The 24,671-nt window shown below is 37.7% G+C and overlaps 2 protein-coding genes across 2 annotated transcripts in view; both read right to left on the bottom strand.

Annotated features, from left to right (window-relative positions):
- Positions 1-24,671, bottom strand: part of LOC116728521 (rho GTPase-activating protein 26) — an 80,619-nt gene that overhangs the window by 42,055 nt on the left and 13,893 nt on the right. The window lies entirely within an intron of this gene.
- On the bottom strand, positions 21,625-23,032 carry LOC116728523 (general transcription factor II-I repeat domain-containing protein 2A-like). Its single transcript, XM_032576705.1, has 2 exons — positions 22,062-23,032; positions 21,625-21,701 (listed from the first exon to the last, which is right to left on the bottom strand). Exon 1 carries the CDS (start codon positions 23,019-23,021, stop codon positions 22,089-22,091), a length of 933 nt encoding a protein of 310 aa, XP_032432596.1. The 5' UTR covers positions 23,022-23,032; the 3' UTR covers positions 21,625-21,701; positions 22,062-22,088.

Genomic DNA, 24,671 nt, shown 5'->3' on the forward strand with positions numbered 1-24,671 from the left:
AGAACGAATGTACCGTTTGAAATCCAATGATAGTTTAGAAAACAAAGATAGGATTTGACAAAAATGACAGAAATGGACAAATCATGTCTCTTACAGAAACATGGGGGAGTCATGGGAAGGACAGTGAGTGTAAGAAGACAGGCAGTAGTTGGCTTTGCTCGTGTACATGCTGCAGTATCGGTGCAGTTTGCCAGTCAGAAATGAATCCCAGGCCTCTCGAGTCCTGACAGAACTGCCAGAGAATTAGATATGCTGCTGGCACACAGACATACATCATTTTCTCTCTTAAGACTGACACAATGAATTACTGCAGGATGTCACCAAGCAATGAGTCAGAGTGGCTTTACCTCATTAAAATTATCCAAAGAATGATGAAACTGAAGCCAAAGTCTGAATTTGAAAGATAAGTACTTCAAATACCAAAAATCTGCTAATACTAACAGAGTAGTAGTCTCAGATTGGAACCAAACACTGCAAACCGTAGAGGTGTGTAGCATCTAATACACATTTAATGAATTGAATTACCTAAACATGTTTAATCGATTATTGTTTCTGATGGCCACCAGAGGGCAATTATTGTATTCAAATAAAAAAGGCTGTGTTCCCCATAACCTATTACCTCTGTGAATAGTTTTCTAAAAATGTGCATTGCAAATGGCTCACTTTTAGTTACCTTCAGTTCAGCATCATGTTCAGTTAAATCTCAGTGGAAAAAGCCAAAAAACGAGTTTATTCTTAAGACTAGGGTTATTGTGATCTCTTAACTTATATATTTGCATTTTTTAAACTTGAATCTTTCTGGGCAATAGGGTACTTGCCTCTGACCATTATTTACCCTCCTTTATCCCCACTCCATCTACCAGAATAAAAAAAATTTACTCAGACAGAAGTTGACCTCATAAATGACCCTGGCAGGGCATTTCATATCAACCTCCACCTTGATGGGTGGAGCTTATTATCTAAATTAGCTCTTAGTGCCAGTATTTTATTTCACAGCCTTACTTTAATCCTATTGTAAGGACCTTTGTAATATATTTTTCTATTTGCAGACAAGTCCACAACTTTAACACTACATTCACACAGGAGATCTCGATGCTAAACTCCGTTTTCTTTTCTTTTTTTTTTTTGTTGAAATTCAATTTTTTTTTGTAGCTGTTAAGATGACATGATCACAATCAAACATCTGTGTGAATGTCGACCCTCATGCTCAGATGAAGTACATGCACATACCATATTGCTTTTGATAAAACTTCAATGGCAGTAGTAATTACAACACAGTTACAATTTAAAGGGCAAATCTTTTACTCAAACAGTCTTTTCATCCGTATCAAGTTCTTTCAGAACCATTAAACATTGGAAAACATGGCTGCAATGTGAACTTCCGTTATATAACCGCATATGATGTAAACAAAGTTTTCTATCACACATTTTTCACTAATCTTTTATTTGCTCTGTTTAAACAATGCATGAGGGCAATGTTTGCAGCATGGGTGGCCTCTGAGAGAATGAAAACCGGCTCTGCCAGCAATGACGTCTCGTATTTTTGTGCATTACAAGAACGCCATCACTCATTTAACACATACCCTTACTTCATTCTGTTCTTTCTCATTTTTCCTTCCTACCACTGACAGTTCCCCTCTGCACCTTGCAAGAACAGCGAATTTCATTACTTTTTTCTTTTGTGACTCTAGCCTTTGCTTCTGTAAGTGGTCCCTCTCATAAACTAACCACAAACCAATGATTAAGACAACAGAAGCTTTCAGAAGAGTAAACTCTCATCCCAGAATTCACTTTGCGGTAAGGGCCAGCACATTCTATGCTCAAAGCAAAGTCAATAATAATTTCTTAACTTTGAGGTGATTGTCCAACATGCATAAAGTACAACAGACTAATTAGTCTGACAATGGCTTGAAAATGTGCAAATATACAAGTACTAAATAGCGTCATGTTATCAAGCCAGTAAATGTTCACACCTCAGCAAATACTGAAGGTGCTTCAGTATTTATATATCTACTGTTTACACAAAACGATTGACTAATGAGTAATGGACAGATACTTATAGGAACTCTGAATGAGAGGTAAAATAAATCACCCAACCATTGGAGAGCTGTACCAAAGAGAGTTGATTTGGGGTCTGTACGTCTCCAAAACAACCATTAGACTCATTCTATGCACCAACCGGTTGTTTGACTAGCATCACAAACATAAACATAGAGTTTGCTAAACATGGCAAGGACTGTTTTTAGTCAAATAAGACTAAGATTGAGGTCTCCTACTACAAACATTCTGGGTGGGTTTGGCATGAAACAAAGGATAATTATTTAGAAATGCACTTCATTCCAGTGCTGAACCGTGAATAGGCGGAGGTTCACTGTACAGGCAGTGCTGACAAATTTGAACCCACATGTCCAGGAGTGTTCTATCAGTATTGACACACACACACACACACAGAAACCAAATCACAGCTCTGAGGTCATTCAAACTAAACTTGCAAATCAAAACCATATTGTTGGCCAACACATTTCTCTAAAATGCTTCCAACATAAATGGATTCCAATAAAATAAGGCAATGTAGCAACAAGTACATTGTCCAGAGAGGCTGTTGTGTAGGAGAAGGTCAATAACAAAACAGTAATGCCTTCACATTTATGAAATCTATTCTAAAGTGGTAATTTACATGTTTATGTTTAGCAGATAGTTAAACAATGGCAACAATAAGCAGATAGAACACCAAACTTAGCGAGACATACAGTATAAATGACTTGCAGGTTTTCTCAGTGTTTAATGAGAAATCAGCTTTTTTCTGTGACTCCAAGTAAAGCAATTTTAGTTTGCATTTGGTCATGATTATACAAAACCATTTTCACATATTTGTTTTGAACAGAAGCTTTTCTTTAATAAATGAAATCCACATTTGGAAGTTACCTTTTTGGATTTATTTAGGTTATCTTTGGTCAATATTAAATGATGATCCATTTCTCAGTAATGATTATGGTCAAGTTTACATGGGACTGCTGCATATAAACTGCCAGTATTTTCGGGTGTTGATTGGGAAAAGCTTCAAGTTTAGACGGCATCATCAAGATGCCTTGAGTCAGCTGTAGTTATCATGCCAGGCCACTAGATGGCACTATGATTTTAGCATGTCATCAAATGCACATGTGCTTTTGACCCTCAGCTCCCACCTCAATACCTTCCACCTCATTGTAAACGGCACCCTATCTCCGTCTCCCATGAACAAGGTTTTCGTGTAACACATACATATTCCTTATCAACAACACAGCACAAATGTTTTTGTTGTCATCTGCTTGTGCAACAGTACACTAAACCCTCTAGCAGTGTGTTCTGTGCATGTGCGCTTTCACACCTGTGGAGTATTTCACACCTCTGAGCGGGATGTTACAGAGAAGTTTCACTCAGACCTGGTTTCAAAAGGTACCAGTGGGAGAGACTGAGGTCCTTGGTGTCATAAAGACGAGCAGCTGGACTGCAACAAAAATCTTAGTTTAGCTGAAGAGTGGCTCTGTGTAAATGGGCCTAAATAATGATTAAGTGATGATCCAAAGTGTGATGAAAAGAAAAACGGAAGCAAACAAAAGAAATCTGTTATAATGTTAAAAACAAATACTTTCTCCTCAAAAAGCAAAAACAGAAGAAATGTAAAGATACTTTTTCATACTACTTATCGCATAGAAGAAAGAATGTCAAACAGAGTTAAATTAAATATTTTTTTGCATCTGCAGCATTCCATCATTGGTACAGCTGATTTATTACTAGACCTATTGTTAATGTGACAAAAAATTAACCAGGGTAGGGAAATATGTGAAATATTTATAGTATGCTATTTCAGATTTCAAGTTTAAAAAAACAACACATTGTTGATTGTAGATTACGCATAAACAATGTTCTCTTGTTGCGGTTTAGTTCACGTGTGTGCGTGTGTGTACAAGTCTATTAGCCAGTCCAGCCAAGAAGGACAGCAGAGGATGGTGAAATCTAAAAATAGGTGACCCTGTTGACACTGGCCTTGTCCTTTTCCTCTCTTCTATCACACTTATAAGAAAGGATTCCTGCCATGCCTCTGTCCTTCATCCCCTACTAAACACACAATGCTGGGAAATGAAGGCAATTTTTATAAAAAACAAAAAAACAAAACGCTTTTTAGCATTACAAATAAAAATTGTTTGTTGCTTGTGCTTAAAATTCAAAATAGATCCCCAAACATTTTTCACTGCTCAGGTAATATTGCAGTTATAAGATTTATTATTTAAATTCAAGGTTTTATTATATCTGTAATTTTTAGAGTTGATCAATTTTATGAAATCAATCTTAACTTGCAAATTTCAAAGACAGAACAGACTGAATATTATATAACACTACCAGCAAATGCCCAGCCAATTGCCTTTCTACACAATTCCACTCGATGCTAATCTTGCTTCAGTGATCCATCTGGGATTCCTCCCATTAAAGAGGATTTCTACAGTAGAACGTCTACCAGGCCAATCAGCAAACAGCAGGAGAAGATGTGAACGATGATGTTGATTTTCTACGCTGCTTTAGAATAGTCATCTGCCTGTAGCTTTAGCAATGGCAGCAGAGAAAGTGAACAAAGTCATTCAGCACTTCTTTCTTCGCAGTGAAGGATGATTGTTTACAGCACAGGCAATTTCCAGTTAGCTTTATAGCGTTAAACTGACGCATTACATACATCGTGGGCAAACATTAGCGATTGTGTAAAATGTAAAACTTCAACAGAGTCCACCCCTTCAGCAATTATTTCTCAATAACCGAGAGTCCAAACCCTCTGTATGAATCTAAGGGTAGAACAGGGGACTGGTTTTCACCAGGCTAGTGGGAGGCAGCCAACGTACCCAGAGAAAACTGGTGAGAAGAACATGAAAAGGTGGAGAAAGAGCCCCACAAGGACTCCAATCCTGGACTTGATGCAAAGCAAAATAGCTACTCTTCATACTAAAATGTTTATCGCAAATGTGTTATCATCACCATATCACTATTTGTTGGACTTAATTTTCCAAAAGTCATGAATTCATCTTTTGCATGCCAATTCTATAAACCACCTGTTGGATTTTCACTGTAAATGCTCGCCCCTGATGTATAACGATCCCAAAATTACTGAAGGTCACAGGGTTTGCAGAAAGATTTACAATGACAGATGTGAAAGAGGGAAGTGAGGTAAATGTGGATATATCTCAACAGATAAAGAAATTTCAGACATTTTAATCAATATCAGTACTGTAATTACTTTGCCTTCATTTAAATGAAATAATAAGTACCATAAATCCTTAATCCTTTCTTCTCTTCCACTGAATCTGCTACCAATATGAACAATAAATGAGGATCTGTTCAATCACAATTCAAGGGCCAGTTATTTCAGGATATAAAAATCAGAGATTGGAATTGGCAGAGAATTTTGCAATAGGCGCATTTTCAAATTTTGCTTTGACAAATCAACTTTTTACAGAGATTTGTCACTTTCAAACCAAAAGTGTTTTTGTCAAGCGAGAAATTGGGTGAGAATAATTCTTTGAACCGTAACATTTGACTCATGCTTAGTTCGTAGTTTAACAATGACATCTGCATACCAGGGACCACTGCTGGAATGTGACATCTTGCACAGCAAAACACACACATAACACTGTCAGCTACACAAAAGGCATGTGCAATTAACCACAACCATGCAGCAGCACAACGGGCCGTTGTGTGTGTGTGTTGTCCGCTCAAACCCACAAATACACAATCAAAAGAATGGGCTAGTGTGATATCAACAGGATATCCAGTGGTAGCCTGAACTCTTTGTTCCACACAGATGCGAATAAAAACCTCATTCATCAACTGGTACAAGCTCACACAATATTCATCAGCAGAGACAAAAGAAAGATTTTAGTCCCTTCATTTTATTCTTTGCATGACCTAGCAACCAAGCAAAGACTAGAATTTACTGACTTAATTAAAGGGCGAAACATTGCAAGTCACACTGCAGCCGACAACAAGTAGCATTTGTCTTGACAAACACTGAAACGTAGGAGAGATTATATAAAGAAATGTAAATATTACTTAGTGGCTGTTCTTGTTTCTAAAAGCGTAACATTATTTTAATAGTGTTTACCCCATGTGGCTTCAAAGAAAAGTGTAGCTCCACTATCTGTGACTCTTGCTGCAGCATGTTTCAGTTAGACTTGGGAGCATTATAATTTAGAAAACAATATTTTATGCTGAAGACAGCTCACAAATTTGACAGAATTCTGACAGATTAAACCAATTACATCTTGTTGCTTGTACTTGTGACAGTGCAATGACAATAAAGTTGAATTCTATTCTATTCAATTTTCTAAGATGTTATTAAAAAAACCTATGTAGTTCAAACTGTTTCTCAAATCATTCAAAGATTTGAGAAACAAAGATAATTTATTACAGCAATTTTTGCATAAAGACAAAAATAGACAAGGGTTATTTGGCATGGAATTTGCATAACCTCCAGATTGAGGTTCAAAAACATGAGAGTTGGGTTAACTGGTCTCTCTTAATTGCCCTTTGATTTAAGTGTGTGTGTGTGAGGGTGTGGGGGCGGGGGCGTGTGTGTGCGTGTGTATGCGTGCATGGTCATGTATCTTGCATGTCTCTGTGTTGCCCTGTGATGGACTGACAGAGTGTACCCTGCCTCTTGCTCTTGATGAATTAATGTGTTCCACAATTATTGGCATTCATGCAGTTAATAAATGTTTTCTAATTGGACTGTCCTTTGTCTTTTCATTCACAAGGTGAAGGAAAAGATGCATTTTGGGGGTCAGCTGGCCATTTCCAGTCAGTTTTACAGCAAGTAAGAAATGAAACATTTCCGCTTTATCTGAATGGGATGCTGTATTATCTTTCCCATCTTGAAGAGTGATAAAAGGAAGAGGTTATGTCACGTCATATTTATACCCCAGGAACATGGGAATTCTTAGACTATTAATTAAATTAATGTTATAGTTAAGTAACTGTAAAAATGCCTATATTGTCTAGGAATGCAATAAAAGATTAATTCGTTCTAAAGCTTTTTCTACATCTTCACCATATGTGTCATTGCTTGTAGACTGTACTTAAGGGAACAGAAGAGCTTTTGCTAGTATTAGGAAAATGTTAAAAAACTGAGCAAGTGTTTGAAAATGTTGTTTCACATCCCTGCCCAGGTAGTATTAAAAGTCAAAAGGAAAAAATAAAACTCAATGTTCAATGACAAAATCTTAACCTGATCTGATGAACACTAACAACCTCATTTTATAACCTTCTTTGTTTTACATTGATCCAATCAAAGAAGCATAATTTTTACCACTAATTCCAGGATGGAAACTAAACAGTGTTGAAATGTTAATTTGTTTAAACTCCTGCCAAATCCCAGTTCATCTGACAGCGACTAAATCTTTCTGGGCCCACTCTGCTTGCTTTATTGTAATATATGCGTTAACGGTTTGGATTACTTGCATTACTCATGTTGTGGGGACATAAATCTGTTAACACTGTAACATTACTGGGCTTTGTGGCCTTGTCCCTTCTTGGGACCAAATCACAGCTTGAACAAACATAAATGATTAAGTTTTTGTTATGAAAGCTTAAAAAAAGATTAATATGAGGGTAAACGTACAGTTAGAAATTATTGTTGGGGTTAAATCCAAGAAGTAAGATATCTGTATGAAGTGTGAAAACAGAATGTCACTCATACCACAATGGTTGATATTTGCTGTGGCAACACATCTGACCGGTGTTGTTCCTGTTTCCTTTGAAAAAGATGTCGTATGTATATGCAGGTCACTGCATGTTTAATATAAATCTTGGCATGAGCAGTCTGTCCTGTAACACAGCTTACAAGGTCAGTTTGAAACTTAGAAAAAAATTAAACGTTTCCGTCATGGCAGCTATTAGTCATAATGGAAGGGAACATGTATAAAAAAAACCTAGGAAGTGGACTTAACTGCTTTTCAATGTTACCAAGGTGACTGAAGGGTTAAGGGAAGGTGGAGGCCAAAGGGTGTCTTTCGTCTGTCCGTTCTGCTGTGTCAGCTTTAAGGAAACCTAGCTGCATGGGTGAACACTGACGAGCAACATATTGTTCCTGATCTCCCACATTAATGATTTATGTAGCCATGAAAGAAGAGCCTTGTGTTCAGCAAAGTCTCAGATTTGTCATTTTTGTTCTGTAACACCATCCGGAAATACAGCTCATAGATGTACAATATTATCAAATGTACATCACCCGAAAGCTTGTAATAAAGTGATATATAGTATGTATAAAGCAGCATGTTGCTCAGATGCAAAAATAAAAAGGATAATTACTGTTAAATGACTTCAGTTTACACAAAGGACAGTAATAATGAAAGGGTAGTAATTGAAAAAATTACAAGAGTCTTAATTTTAACAAGATAAGAATAAAGAAGAGTTATTTTCACAGTTTATGTTTAGGTTATAAATGACAACCTAACAGGAAAGTGAAGACATGGAGGAGAAATGGTTATGGAAAGTCAAAATGGCATTGTTTATCCCAAACAGAGTGTTAGTGTACTAAACATGCTTTCAATAAACGTTGGTGGAAATCTCCTAAAAACAACATTCAGGTTTTCAACACAAACATTTCTACTCAGATGCATTGAACACAAACAAGGTCAACTCGCAATCACAGTCAACAGTTAACCATCCAGCTAGCTAACCGACAAAGAAAGTAATTAAGCAAATAACCAATTCATCACCCAGCCATACCCCTTATTTCACCAAATAATCAACCACCCAGAATACAATTCAACAAATCAACCAAATACTTAACTATGATTCAACAATTCAATCACTTAAGCAATCAAAAAAATCAATAAAACAACAAAAGATTAAATCAATGAATTCATTAACTAACCAATCATTTTAACAAACATTCAACCATTTACTCAAATATCACATAATTCAACCACTCAATCAACCTCTCAATCAACCTCTCAATCAACCTTCCATCCAATCAACAAAGCAATCAATAAATTATGTAACCAACCAATCAATCTACCATTCAACCAGTAAAATCAGTCAAAGAAAGAACTTAACCAATCCACCGAGAATCCTTTGAATTAATCTAATAATCAATAAACAGCAGTATATCAATCATTTAACAAAGTAATCAATCGATCAACCTATCAATCACTATATTAACAGGTTATTAGGTAAACAATAAAGTTATCCACCTAAAGTTTAGCTTAACAGTGACTGAAATTAAAATGAAGATACAACTAAGAAAGAGTGAATATGAAAAACATTTCATATGGAGATACGTAAGACAACCTTTAACTAGTTAATCAAAACACATAAATGCAGATGCTCGGTGCAGTGCAGAGTAGTACAGCTATGTGTGATCAGAAACATTTCAAAACTCTGAAAACTACAGTTAGAAAAAAGTCATTCCATACACGTAATACAGACACACACACTCATGAAAAAGCTCCTGCATACTTTGAAATCACACTTCCTGGGGCCACTTGTATAAATACTTGCGCTGGTGGCTAAAGTATAGCCTGAACCCAGCCTTACCAGTCTACTCACCAGTCTTACCCTCCAACACCAGCCAATGTCTCAGTTTTATTTTTAACAAGCATTTCACCATGAAGAGCGTGAAGAAAATGAGACACCCTTTATTCTAAATTTAAACAATTAAATTAGACTCTGAGTGAGACGGGTTTTTCAAAATTTAAGTACATGGTAATTGCAACTTTATAGTTATGAATGGCTGTAAAGAATAATCACTAAGAAGAAGCTGATCTTTCTCTTCAGGGCAGGGATAAGAGAACCCTTTGTTTGCATTTACAACAATATAATGTTCTTAAAACTTTTGTGTGCTACCAGCATCTCTATAAACACAGACAGGAGAAGAAGGAGGCTTGGGCTGCGCTGAAAGTGGGAGTCATGATAGTAAAACATAAAAACTCACAGAGGACCTACCGGTGCATTCAGAGCCCCACATTTGGAACCACTTAGAAAAAGCAAACATGGGCCAACACATGACACAGCACCAATGGCTGACAAAGCACTCCCGGCGTATGCACATGCACACTGGAAACATTCCTTTTGTCTATCCCAGGAGATGGCTTCCAGCACATCTTAATGCAGAGTCTAACGGGACAAGTGTGAATGTGCTAAGGATGTTTTTTCTTCTTTAATTTACCTGACAAAGCCTGTTTGGATCAAATGTCAAATGTTTCAAAAGGAGAGCAAGTCCAGTTGCATTTTAATCAAGCACTACACACAATTCATCTTTAACGCCAGCCAAACTGCCGATGTGTAAGAGGAATCACATGGATGGAATTTGAAAAAGCAAAAACATGAAATGATCTTAAAGCAATCTTAAATTTCTAATGGCAAGTGCATAATGTGTGGAGTGTTGTTCTCGTCACTGCTTGTTCAGAGTTCTTTGCCCTGTAATAGTACCATGCTCATCAGAATCTGACTGAATGGCACTCAGAGACCAACAAAGCAACGAACAATGGCTATATAAAGCAAGGGAACAAAACGACGCTAACAATGACAAACAAAAGCCCAAACTAGAGAGAACTGAAAGTTAGACGGTGAAGTGGGGGCAGGAAGGGCTTTGGAAAACCGAGAGAAGCAAGACGGGAGAAAATCCTAAAGCTGCAGAGAGGAAAAGGGGGAACTGAGCTGAGAAACAGCTGCAGGAGATAAAAATGTGATCCGTTACTGCCTGAATTAAGTAGTCAGTGAAATTACAGGTTTGACAACATCACAAGAGAAAAACTACTATTAATACCATTAATTTCCTTTATTTCAAGTAATTACATATACATTGTGTGCTTAGCAGGCACTGTTAATGAAGAGTCCAAGATGTTTACGATTAGCAAAGCAGAATAAATACCTCAGACAATAAAACTAAATTGCATGTTCAACCTGTAAGATTAGCTGTTCCACTTCTGGGTCAAAATGTATCGTACAGTTTCTCCTGTTTTAGCTTAATTTCACACAGCATGCCATGCATCTGCTGCTGTATTTCTTGCTCAGTCATCCACTCTTGTTTCTATTTATCTGGAATCCATATTGAAGGCTTCCAAATTCCATCTTTTGCATTACTCAGAATTAGTTTGGGAATCAACTTTAAGATACTTTTGCATGTTAGCATGTCGATGCATTGAAACAGATTTTATCCCCCAAGTATCATGCACTAGATCTCTCTATGTTTACCTGTGAAATTAGCCATGATGGATTATATCAAACTCTGTTTTTAAGGTATCAATGGTCAGAAAGACAATGCAGACACTGGTTGTACAGATAACAACTGTGATAGTGCTGCCAAACCACAAATGTGCACAAGAGACCATCTTGCAAAAGAAGAGTATGCTATTTAATGGCATATAAACCACATCCTTTAGAAAAGCTGAAAGTAGATGTACATCACTGAACAAAATCTTTCACATAGCAGGTGGAAGGAAACAAATTTAAAGCTAGATTGGGGAAATTATTGTCAGAGATGACTGCTCTTCTTTCAAAAATTGTGAATTACTTTATAATTTTTAGTGGCCACCATTAGTCGATTCTGCCACTGCATAAGTGGTGAGGAAAAGAGCTTTTTTCACATAATGCACAGAGTGAATTTTATGAAGTGGTTTTGAAATGTAAATATTTCATTCATAGTGATTAATAGAAAAATTACAATGTTTATGAAGCAGCTTAGCCTCTTTTTCTTTTGTTAGTTCAGCATCAGTAAAATATTTCAAATAAGATACTAATACACTGCCTGGCCAAAAAAAAAATCGCCACCTGGATTTAACTAAGCAAATAGGTACAAGCCTCCTATTGGATAAGTACTGCATAGGCGATTATCTTTCAGCTGGCAACAAGTTATTTAACCCCAGCTGATGCAATGAGTAACTCCTCATTTCTTAAACAACCATGGCAAAAGACACATCCTGTGGTCGTGGAAAAGACGTTAGTCTGTTTAAGAAGGGTCAAATCATTGGCATGCATCAAGCAGAGAAAACATCTAAGGAGATTGCAGAAACTACTAGAATTGGGTTAAGAACTGTCCAACGCATCATTAAAAACTGGAAGGATGGTGGGGAACCATCGTCTTCCAGGAAGAAATGTGGTCGGAAAAAAATCCTGAATGATCGTGATCGTCGATTACTTAAACGTTTGGTCAAATCAAATCGAAGAAAAACAACAGCAGAACTCAGGAGTATGTTTAATTGTGAACGCAAAAGCATTTCCACACGCACAATGCGAAGGGAACTCAAGGGGTTGGGATTGAACAGCTGTGTAGCCGTAAGAAAACCTCTAATCAGTAAGGCTAACCAGAAAAAAAGGCTTCAGTTTGCTAGGGAGCATAAAGATTGGACTCTGGAGGAATGGAAGAGGGTCATGTGGTCTGATGAGTCCAGATTTACCCTGTTCCAGAGTGATGGGCGCATCAGGGTAAGAAGAGAGGCAGGTGAAGTGATGCACCCATCATGCCTAGTGCCTACTGTACAAGCCTGTGGGGGCAGTGCTATGATCTGGGGTTGCTGCAGTTGGTCAGGTCTAGGTTCAGCAACATTGTGTGCCCAAAGAATGAGGTCAGCTGACTACCTGAATATACTGAACGACCAGGTTATTCCATCAATGGATTTTGTCTTCCCAAATGGAACGGGCATATTCCAAGATGACAATGCCAGGATTCATCGGGCTCACATTGTGAAAGAGTGTTTCAGGGAGCAGGAGACATCTTTTTCACACATGGATTGGCCACCACAGAGTCCAGACCTTAACCCCATTGAGAATCTTTGGGATGTGCTGGAGAAGGCTTTGCGCAGTGGTCAGACTCTCCCATCATCAATACAAGATCTTGGTGAAAGATTAATGCAACACTGGATGGAAATAAATCTTGTGACACTGCAGAAGCTTATTGAAACAATGCCACAGCGAATGCGGGCTGTAATCAAAGCTAAAGGCGGTCCAACAAAATATTAGAGAGTGTGACCATTTTTTGGTGGCGACTTCTTTTTTGGCCAGGCAGTGTATTTTCCAAAAATGGTAAACCCAAACTTATTTTATATTACATACTTTATACTGTACACTTTTAAAACTGGTATATTTTCCTCCATCTAAACTGTTTTTATGGATTAAACTCAAAGTTAAATAATAATTACAGCTGCATATTCTAAAGAAAAAGCATCACTACTGCAACATCAGCATGTGTAACATCAATATCTTAAAATGCCTTTTAATTTTAAATGACTCAGATTGGTATTTGGGACAAAAGTGCCTGACAGGGACAATAAGCCAAAAGATCCAAAAGTTGAATTATGTGATGGAGTCTAATATTTATAGGTTCTCCGTCTTGCTGTGGGAGGAAAAAGGGACCACTGTACATCACTGAGGCTTTCACAATGTGCCGCCTCTTGTGCCAGGTCACATAGTTGTTGTATCCTGGCAACATGGACAAAGACCACAACAAAGTGTAGAAAGTTTAGCTTGTCTGTGGCTGTGTTTTAGAATTACATATGTATTTTTTTCCTTCCTCTGTCATTTATATTTATCACCCTTCATCTCTTTCTCATGGTTCCTGTCAGTCTCCTTCAGTTGTTATGCTCTGTCACTCTCTTTCCTCTGAAGCTTTCTCTAACCGCCAGTCAACCTCTTTCTCCCGCTCTCATTTTGGCACTGCCACGCCTGTTGCTGACACAGCGAACAGAGACAACCAGGGAGGCTTTCCTCTCTCTGTGTTTAAAAAAAGAGAGCACTTGTGGAGTGAAATCATCCTGCAGACCGCCCGCTGCCACTGGAAAAATCCACACCAGGAATTTGGGACAATCTGACTTGGAATCCATGTGGGGAGCCAGAAAATGCCCTGCTTTGGGTAAAACTGACCCCAAAAATTAAAGGAAAACACCAAGTGTACTGCCAATTTTAAAACGTTCTTGTAAAACGAGGAAAACACAGACTCCACAAGTATACGAGTGTCACCAGTTCTTGCCCGGAAGTTTTTTTCTGCTGGAAAACTTGGGAAAACAGCAAAGATAGCTTATGCTGCATGCAGGTATCAAAATAAAGATTTTATTTATTATGGATTTGTAACAAAATATGAAAATGTTTACAGTTAAGCGAACTACTCCCCTAGTTTTATACCATTTCTTAGCTGACAAACAAATAAACAGTTTAAGTTTTTCTCACTGTCAACTAGGGCAGGACAATAAATCAAAAACAACATACATATTGTGACAGACACACAATTAATATCAATAGATAATACATCTGATAGAATATAAATATTAAATATATAAATAATATTCGCTGAACTCCAATCCAGAATCACACTGCATTCTGGGAGATGTAGGCTAGGGACTCTTTGTTTACCTAGCAACAATATGTTGCTAGGTGACCAATTTCGCCAACGTAGCTTACCAGCATCAATGTGAAGAAAATATGAGGGAATTTTGTGTTTATAAAAGGGTAAATGACTGACTGTCATGTAAACCTTGGATGGCTCAAACTTATACTAACGTACAGGTAATTTACTACACTAATTAACCCGTTAATTAGGTAAATGGTTACTTGCAGAAACCAATAAGTTTAACCACATTTTTATTTGTTTGTTTCTATTTCTGCTACATTTTAACAATGCTCAGGAGAGAACCTTAAAAATAAATCACCTGGTGATCCCAGTTTAATGATTTTAAGTTAAATTGTAATCTTTGCAGAGTAAATAAGACTCAAAGGTAGTAGCTATTTTCAGTGTAAGTGAGTTGTGGAAAGATAAAGTCTTGCTGAAAAGTAATGCTAGACATGCTAACTATTTTCATGAGATGTAAAAGAAATGTCCAGTTTGTTTCAGAAGGAGAAACTTTTGGTAAAAAAAACAAAAACAACGAGGGGCGTGCCGTGGTGGCGTAGTGGTTAGCGCGACCCGTATTTGGAAGCCTTGAGTCCTCGACGCGGCCGTCGCGGGTTCGACTCCCGGACCCGACGATATTTGCCGCATGTCTTCCCCCCTCTCCTTCCCCATTTCCTGTCAGCCTACTATCATATAAGGAACACTAGAGCCCACAAAAGACCCCCTGGAGGGGTAAAAAAAAAAACAAACAAAAAAAAAAACGAGTGAAATAATGGGTCCAAAAGGATCCAAATATTTAGAATATCCTCAAATTAGTACTGGTAAATCTAAGCCTAAGGAAAAGTGATTGGAAACATGCTTAACAAAATCTGATCAATTCAATGTTACACTGACATTCCTTCTGGTTTGCTATAGAAGCCAAACAATCTGAAGACACATTTTTAGAAAAACAATTCAGTCCTCCAACATCTCATCTAATGGCCTAACCTGATGTGACATCCATGACCTATTAGCAGCACATGCATCCTCTTCAAAACAGGAAATGAACCATAATATACAACCTTCCTCTAACAGGGATCTCACAGTGATAAAAGGAGCTGAAAGTAACATTTCATTTAAAAAGGTAAGTAAATGAGTTGCATGATAAAAGATTAGTTTTCCTTCTGGATACCAGACTTTGCGTTTCCAGTTGAGACCATTATTGGTGTGAGAATCAAACCGCCATCCCAAAACAAACAGAGGTTTTAAATAAATCAGACTGTAACAGTAAAGCAACAGAAATGCTTAATACATTTCTTTAACCAGGCACCAATAATACAAACTGAACTACAGCAGGTTAACCTTTTAATCATTTATGCTGCTTTGAAAACAAATTTGGCACAGGACAGAAAAATGCTGCCATATCCTCACACATAAAGCCTGTAGGTCACTGTCCAGATCAGGCCGGAGTGGCAGCAGTGGTGACAGGCAAAAAGAGACAGAAGAAGATGGAAACTACAGTAACCAGATTAGTACCAGTCTCTAAATAGTCTCTGTCCACTTCCTCCACTGATGAGGACACAAACCTGCCTCTGGTCCGTAGACTAACACAAACAAACTACCTACAATTCTCTGTGACAGTCTTGTGGCCTTTCTAACTCCCTTAAAGTGAAGGTATTTATTTACTACTGGTTACTTGCTTTTCTACACTTACATTTAGCATATTGACCCTAAGGATGGTTTATCCATCTTTATGGCAGCAACACTTTAGCAGCTAATATTCCCATTTAACAACCAGTAACTAAAATGGATCAGACATGAAGGAAGTTTCAAAATGTTTGGTTTTACTATATCAACCATGAAAACTGAGCTGTTAGTTAATACCTGGTAAACACAATCGTTGCCTTCAGAAGCTCTAGCCCAACCCAAACAGCTCAGAGCTGTGACTGATCTCCCTGCACAGATTCAGTTGCAGTAAATGTTTTTTGTTGCATCATATGCTACACTATGTTTGTCTAATTTTGCGTGAAGTGAAAGATTACATCATTTACAAGTTTTCTCCACACTTTGGACCTGTGCTGAACGTCACTTTCTTAGACTCTTGCCTTAAACTCTTAGGCACTGCTAAACTTTGCAAAAAGTCATATTTCTCAAAAGTTTACAGAACATTTTACATGTCCAGTCCCCCTCCCCATTTAACCTCTCATATTAGTTGTAGTTGTACTAGTGTAGAATTAGCATTTCTTTTTTCATTATACTTATTTAGGTTTCTTTTTACATAATAAAATCATTAACAAATAGTACTGAGAGCTAATTCTCAATTACACTGATTACACAGTATTAACCCCTCAAGAGACATTGTTTTCAGGACTGACAAGCTGTAAATTTCTAATTAAATCACTTAAACGTGCTACATTTCCTACACTACTCAGACACCTCCCTGAGTAATTGGAGGTTGTAGTTTGGGTTGTTCAGCCGCTAAATTTGCAATTAAACAGTTCTACAAATCTGCTAATTAATAAATTCTACCCAAGTGGTGGTACTGATTCTACTGACCAGGCAAAAGCTGTACTGAGGTTGTACTAAAGTAAAAAGCCCAGATCTTTTTGTTGAAGACAACAAGGTTGAGTGGTTCAAAGCAAAGACATAAACCAGGAAATAAATCAGCAGTCTCTTACAGGCTTGACTGAAAATTTTCCTGACCTCATTCCATCAAGATGAGATAAATGGAGGGGAGGATAAAGAAAGGCAATGACACAAAAGCTATTTAAAACCCAAAAAGGAAGAAAAGTATCCTGATTTATTTTGTCCTAAATAAGTACTGGTTCCATTTGCTGCTTTCACAGTTTGTTGAAAACAGTACATCACTGCAGTTAGCTATTTTGGTTTACCTGATTGATTACTTCAAAAGATTAAATCTACAAAGAATACAAATATCAATTCTTTACACATTCTGCCATATTGTTTACATTTTGCTTTATTCCCACCCTATATGTAATATATAGAATTCTAACAAAAGTTTACAGTGGCCACCCTTCCTACTTTTTGTGTTGCTGCTCTGGGAAGCTTGAAACAAGAAATCCCAAACAAGAACAGGAAGAGGAAGTAAGTTTTCCATCCAGACTGTTTCCATTCAGAAAAACTGCAATTGATTTATTATAAGAAAACATTGGGCTACAGCACACTACAAGAACTCTCAGCTTCTGTGATTGAAATTGTTCTTAAAATAGTTATATCACTAACTTGCCATACACTAAGAGTAACTTAGATTCAGACTTTTTATGGTAAAAAATTATGACGGTACAGTCAGCGCCACTTGATAGTCTTTAACTTGGTCAAGTTAATCCCTGAGCATTTGCAAATAGACTTACCATTATCAACAGGGATGCTTGATACTTACCAGCCAAGCTGATAGTCATCCAGATTCAATTTTGTACCGTATACAGTATTCCTATATACTGTAGAAATTTATCAAATAACTCAAAATATAAGCAAACAGAATCTGGATAAATAAAAATAATTTTCACTTTAATGTGCACCAAAATGTGAAACCTGATTTATTAAAACACACCAGATCTTGTCTTTCTAAACCTCTCTTGCTGACCTGATTTCCTTTTCTCTTCCTAACCTCTTTGCCTCAGGAGGCAAAGAAATATGCATTTAAATAAATATGCTCTTGTTCCTGATGAATGGGCCTCCGTGTCTTCCAGATTAATGCCCAACCCCCCAAATCAACCCCCACCATTATCAAGGCTGAATTCTCAACCTTCAGCGAGCCAAACGCCATGCGAACCATCCACCTCCAATCTGTAATCTCCCCGCCTTTAATCCTTTATTTTCCGGTTTGCTTCATTCTTGTCAAGACATTACTAGGTTATCAGGCCAATCCTATTATTTCACCACCATGTGTAATGCTTAGTTAAAGTCAGTGCCTCAGTGAGGAATCACTCTAAGCAGCAAATTTGTACATGTGTTGAATTTTGATGACCATAGCAGTATGGCAAATTTGCACTGCTGAAGATGTATGTCTCAGCATGCTGCTGTGAGCATGCAAGCACGCATGTGTGAGCAAGCTGTCTCCGACACCTGCTGCAGCCCCGAGCAAGCTGCTGCGAGGTTAAGACAGTTCGAGAGACAAGTCCTGATGAAACATAACCTGCTGCTCTTATTCTTAGACAGGTTAAATAATGGGAATGTTCTTCTGAAAGCAAACAGAAAAAATATGTCTACTCTTTCCCATCATCTCACTTCAAGTAAGAGACAATAAGCAGCCCTACAGGCACAATCATTTCTTATTATCACATTACACACATGCAGCTACAATGTCCATATTGTCTGGCTAAGGGCAAAGAACAAGTTTAGTCTGGTCTTCTAAGACGATTCACATCTTTTATTAGCCATTACTTGGTAGCTATCACTCTCTTCAGCCACTCTCAGGCTGGATCGAAGCCATCCGGATGTACAGCTGAGTGGCTTTTAGTTTGACAGCTTCCTCTGTGGCCAACATGAGAAACCGAGACTAGACACAAAATAAATGAGTTGGGGTTTGAGAACAAATGTAACAAAGAATACAGAAACAGCCCTGCATTGAAAAGGTCCAAAGTTCTATAATTAATAATTATAGATGCTTGGAGAAACTGGCACTTAAAGCTGAAATATGTAACTTTTATTTTTTTTAAAAAGTAGGTGTTTTATAGACAGCATGGTATGAGACAGATAAAAATCAAGCTCCCCTGCCTTCCCAGTTCTCCCAGTGCTGACTAGAATTGATCAATCAGAGCCAGGAGGCAGGTCTCAGGGCTGGCAATCGTCCTCATGTACATGCTGCTCACCCTACTGCTTTTATAGTTTTAAAGAAAAAACTGTCATAAGGTCAAATCTTACAAAAACTGGTGATTGAAAATCGGAAACTAATTTCTGATCAGTACATTGCTACTATTAATAGTAGCACATGTAATTAACAGAACAAAATGAAGTTTTTCAACCTATGTGCATGAAAGTACACTTAAACCAATCTATCTTTTTACAGTGGCATACGAATCCTACATGTACCTTATTATATACAATAGTGTTAGGAAATAGTTTTGTCAAAACCACAAAGATTTAACCAAGAATTAACCGAGGAGAGAAAGAAGTGTTTGTAATTGAGGTTTAAATCTCTATTTAGTTATTCAGTTCATAAACATAAAATGATATTTGACAACTAACAAATAGGAGAGCTCCTTGAGAGCTGAGAGGCCTAATCAATAGCTCCTTAGACAAGCATAGAGAAGATAAAGACTGCAATATGTGATGGTCTATTGAAATTGAATGGAAGACTGACTTTACAGGATCCCCTATGTTCAATATGTCAACACTGCAATGCAAGATTAATTATAGTGTAAAATGTAAAAATATTGTAAAATGAGTCTTTTTGACATTTGCTTCAATTTTTTTCTTCAGAAAGTAACTCACGCATTAATATCTTTTGGGGAAAAATGTTATATAAGAGTTTAAGTTTAGAGAGAGAGGAATTCTGTAAAAACTCCCTGTATAAACTTAAGAATGAGAAAGTCGACACAATTCCTAATATAGTAACAAAAGATGGTGACATACCAACACTGCATCAAACCAAAACAGAATCTGCAAGAAATATTTATGTCATGTAACAAGAGATAATATTTCATGTTAACTTTTCATACATGAAAAACACCAAATATATGATCACTTGTGCTAAAAGAAACAAATGCACATTAATTTTGACAAAAATATATTGAATAACTCAATGATCAGTTTTGATCATTGATCTGAGAGCAGTATGACCACACACAACAGACTTGATTCAGTTATGACGAGAATAGCGTCTGTTCCAAACTCTAAGAATACATTAAGAAAAATAAACTGGGGAACTATAAAAATTTAGAAAAGCCAAAGACTAAAGTCTCAGTGAGATAGAAGCTAAATAATAAGTAGAGCTGCAAGATATATGAATAAAGTGCAATGTTTATAATATTAGTAAATATTCGTGATGGTGATATCAGTTGCTGTCTGCCATCACCGTGACCTTTAGCATTTAGAGCAATGTCATTTTTATGTTTGTTATATGTAGAGTCTACTTTGAGACTCTAGATAAATATTAAATTAGCATGAAAAAATTCATAAAAGTTAATAAAACCTGAAATATACTAGCCAACAGGTATTGCACTCCAAACAGTCCTTTGCGACATGAATATAGCGCCCAGCCTAAGCGCAAATATATCTTTCAGACGGACCAAATCCCCAAACCTTAAACTTTACAACCTTACTAAAGACAAAAAATCAGTTTTGGAGTAACTGTCCCAAAGTCCTAATCTTTGTGATCTGGACATTTCTTTTATGAAATGTAGGCAGAACTGAAAATGTGTGCGCTAGTAGGCAGCCAACAAATCTGACTCAGTTGCACCAGTTCGGGAATGGACCAAAATCCCAGAAAACTATTCTGAGAAGCTTAGATCAACAAACCCAAATTGTTTGATATTAGTTTTATGTATTAGAGGCAAAATAACCAAACACCAATGAAATGTATGTAAGCTTTGGTTTTGATTAAAAAAAAAATATATATATATATATATATATATATATTTATCTATTGTTTAGATAAATATCACCTTCAAATCCCATTAACTAACTTGCAATTAGAGAGCAAAATAAATAAAATATGTAATTACACATGTTCAAAATTTGCACAAAAAAGGCATGCTCTTCCTAACAATGTCTTAGCTATTGTTTTCTATTAATATGAAAATAACTGTAGCTTTAAATGTAGGTATACTTTAATCCGGTAATTGAATAGCTCTTTAAAAAGGATAACACGATAATAAAATGTTATTAAAGGTTGAAATAATTTGTACTAAATTATCTGAATAGTATGTCAAAAAACAAATCCACAATCTTAGAGCCCCTTCCATCTGCCACTTATAGAAAACCAAAAAAACATCCTCAAACCTGTAGAGATGCACCCAAATCCCCGTCTTAAATCTCAATCCTCTTCCAGCTACACCATCATAAAACCTTGAGTGAGTGTTAATCCTGACCTTCTGACCTGAAGTACTATCACAGTCTGACCAGATACACTGTGTTCACGACCAAATCAGACAGCATAATAATCATAAGTACGCATTTCTAATGAGACAGCATGGCTCAAAATGGAATCTGTAACCCATGACAATAAAAAAAAGCAGACAGCGTAAAGTGGTAACCCTCTGCTGTCCACAAGTGTGTGTCTGAGTGAGACTGGGTGTCAGAGAGATGGGGGTGAGGCAGAGAGCAAGCCTTAGAGCAGGGGTGGCGAACAAGTTAGACACAAAGAGCCGAAATCTTTAACTGTGAAAGTCCAAGAGCCACACCACGCGCTGACCTGCCAAGACAGACACACACACATGCGCACACAAACACACATAATTAAAACCATATATTTTTCTAATAACACACTCCTCTTCTTACAACATAACCCTCAAGTGTCCACCCTCAACACACACATCAAATGCAGCTTAGCCAGAGGTAATACAGCAACTACCCTGGAGGTCAGACACCCCCCTCTCCACACACACACAGGCACTGCTCTCTCTATCCCTTGCTCTGACACACGCAACTAATGAACACACTTCAGATACATAGATAGGGCCTGTATAATGTAAATTGATCAATATTGAAATATTCACACAGGCATGTTTAGTCAGATGGTATTTTTTTCAAACTACATCACAGAGTTTCTTACCTTGCTGGAGGTGATGGGGTGATAATCTCAGTGGGATTTCTGGCATCTCTTGTTTCTAGTAATCCTCTGCAAATCAGGTTGGTATTCAGTTGTAGCCACTCGGAGCAGTTCCTTTACGTGAGTGTCAGTCAGAACGGACCGATGCTTGGACTTCACGTGTTTCAAGGTAGAAAACAGGGATTCGCAGACATATGTTGAGGAGAACATCGACAGCAGTTTGAGGGCGGCTCTTTTTACACACGGGTATTTTTCAGTTGGCACAACTCTCCAAAACGCAACAGGGCCTTCTTTCAAAAGAGATTTCAGTCTGTCATCCTCGCGTAGCTCAATCATCTCCAGTTCACTCGCTGCCTCATCAGTGACAAGCGGGGATTTGAGGCAGTCTGCCTCTGCATTAAAAGGGTCGATGAGAAGAGCGATCTGTGGTCTTTTCTGCTGCAGGTCCTCAAAACGCGAAGTAATGCTCCCGTACAGTTGCGCAAGCATTTTCACGTACTGACCCATATTCATTCTAATGCCAGCCTTCTGCTGGGCGCTGCGCAATGAAGGAAAATGGGACAGATTGCCATTTTGAATGTGCACTTTGAACAGCTTCACCTTGTTAACAAAGGAGAATACACTTTGTGTCAGATCAGGAAGAGTTTTTAATTTCCCCTGCAGGTCCAGGTTTAGTTTGTCCAAGTGTGAAAGCATGTCCACTAAGAAAGCCAAATCCATAAGCCATTTGGGGTCTGAGAGCTGAGGGTAACTTTTGTTCTTTTCTGCCATAAACAATTTTACTGGTTCCAAAAGCTCCAAAAAGCGTGAAACCACTTTACCTCTTGAGAGCCATCTTACAGCGCAGTGCAGTGGCAAGTCACCTGGCAAGTCTCCGTCTAGGTCAGCAATGAGATTTTTGAACTGTCGGTGAGTAAGGGCATGCGTGCGGATGTAGTTCACAATCTCCATCATAGGTTTCATGACGTGGTCTAAATTCAGTTTTTTAGACACGAGTTGCTCCCGGTGGATGATGCAGTGAAAATTCCAAAAATCGGGGAAGAGGTCATCACCCTTACAAAGGCCCACAAGGCCGTTCACAGAACCAATCATCGATGGCGCTCCATCCGTGGCTATTGCGGTGAGTTTTTCTAAAGACATATTCGCTGTTTTGAATACTTCCATCATTGCTTCTTTTACGTCAGTGCCGCGAGTTCTGTCTTTTAATGGGACAATATCGAGAAGCTCTTCTTTCACCACGCAGTCCTCAGAAATCATTCGTACAAATATTGCCAACTGTGGCTTGTCCTGTATGTCGCATGACTCGTCTAATGCTACACTAAAATAAGCACATGCGTTCAGGTCTGCATGTAGATCAGATTCAAGCGCATTATTTATGTCTGATATTCTGGTTTCAACTGTGTGTCGTGACATCTGGAGATCAGTGATGGAATCTTTGAGTTGTTTGTTATCTGGAGCCAAAATGTCAATTAAATCTACAAAACACTGTTTTAAAAACTCGCCTTCGTTGTATGGTTTTTTAGCACGGGCAATATTCCATGCCACTTTATAGGATGCAAGTGTCACAGCTTCTCCACGCTTGGTCAATTGCTGAAACATTTGAGACTGTCTTTTTACCTGGCTTTTCAATGTGCTCAATTTTTGCTTCCGTAGTTCAGTACCTTTGGGGAAATCCTTGTCAATATTAGCATGGAGTGTGCTAAAATGACGCTGAAGGTTTGAAGCCTTGTAATGTGATATCGTGGTATCGCATAATAAACAGAGCGATTTGCCATTCCGTTCAATAAAGCGGCAGCTTAGAGGAAGGAGCGTTATAACCTGCGGATTAAATATTCTTAGCAGGGGGTTATTCTTGGCACAAGCGGGACAAAAACAGCCAGCAGCCACGCAGACACACGCACTGTTAAATACACAAACATGTACTTCATTGCTCACCACGCCAGTCAAATGTGGTTTGTTTGGGTTGGCTCTGGGCAGCAGGGTGACGAATGTCCCCCTCTCAGCCCACCCCTGCCTGCCTGTATCATTATCCTTCTTCTTATGATGAAGTAAATTGGGTCAAAGTTAAATAAAATTGTTATTTATAGTGAAACATTTTGTTGCAAAACCCCTCGACAACCTTAATGACAAAACTGAATAGTTGTGCATCTCTTTTGACTAACAAACTCTCTACCAAGGAGAACACATACTATATAGCAAAGATTATCACGAGAAACTGAGCTTTTCTATGTGTCACAATGCAGCCACAAACTTTATGTGATAGAATAATACGAAAGATGCTCATGGTTGCAAAGTGGAAGGAAAATGAGTCATTTCTCAACATCTTTACAAGAAAAATCTGTGGTAAAAGCGTGGGATGCATTTGTACTCTGCTACTATTGGTCGATCATTTAGAGAACCATCATTTCCCATCTTACGGCTTCAGGCTGTCATGTACAGTTAAGTCCAATAAGTTAAGACTAATTGTTTAGTTTCACCAAGAATGTTTCTTCTGAATTAAACACACTTTAGAATTTCGAAATGACACAACCCACTGTTCAGAAATTATAAGAAGTGTTTGATTACTATAATACAAATAAAGGTATGGGTTTTTTTTGTGTTTTTTGTTTGTTT

This window comes from Xiphophorus hellerii, chromosome 11 (genome assembly GCF_003331165.1).
Source record: "Xiphophorus hellerii strain 12219 chromosome 11, Xiphophorus_hellerii-4.1, whole genome shotgun sequence".
Classification (NCBI taxonomy): Eukaryota; Metazoa; Chordata; class Actinopteri; order Cyprinodontiformes; family Poeciliidae; genus Xiphophorus; species Xiphophorus hellerii.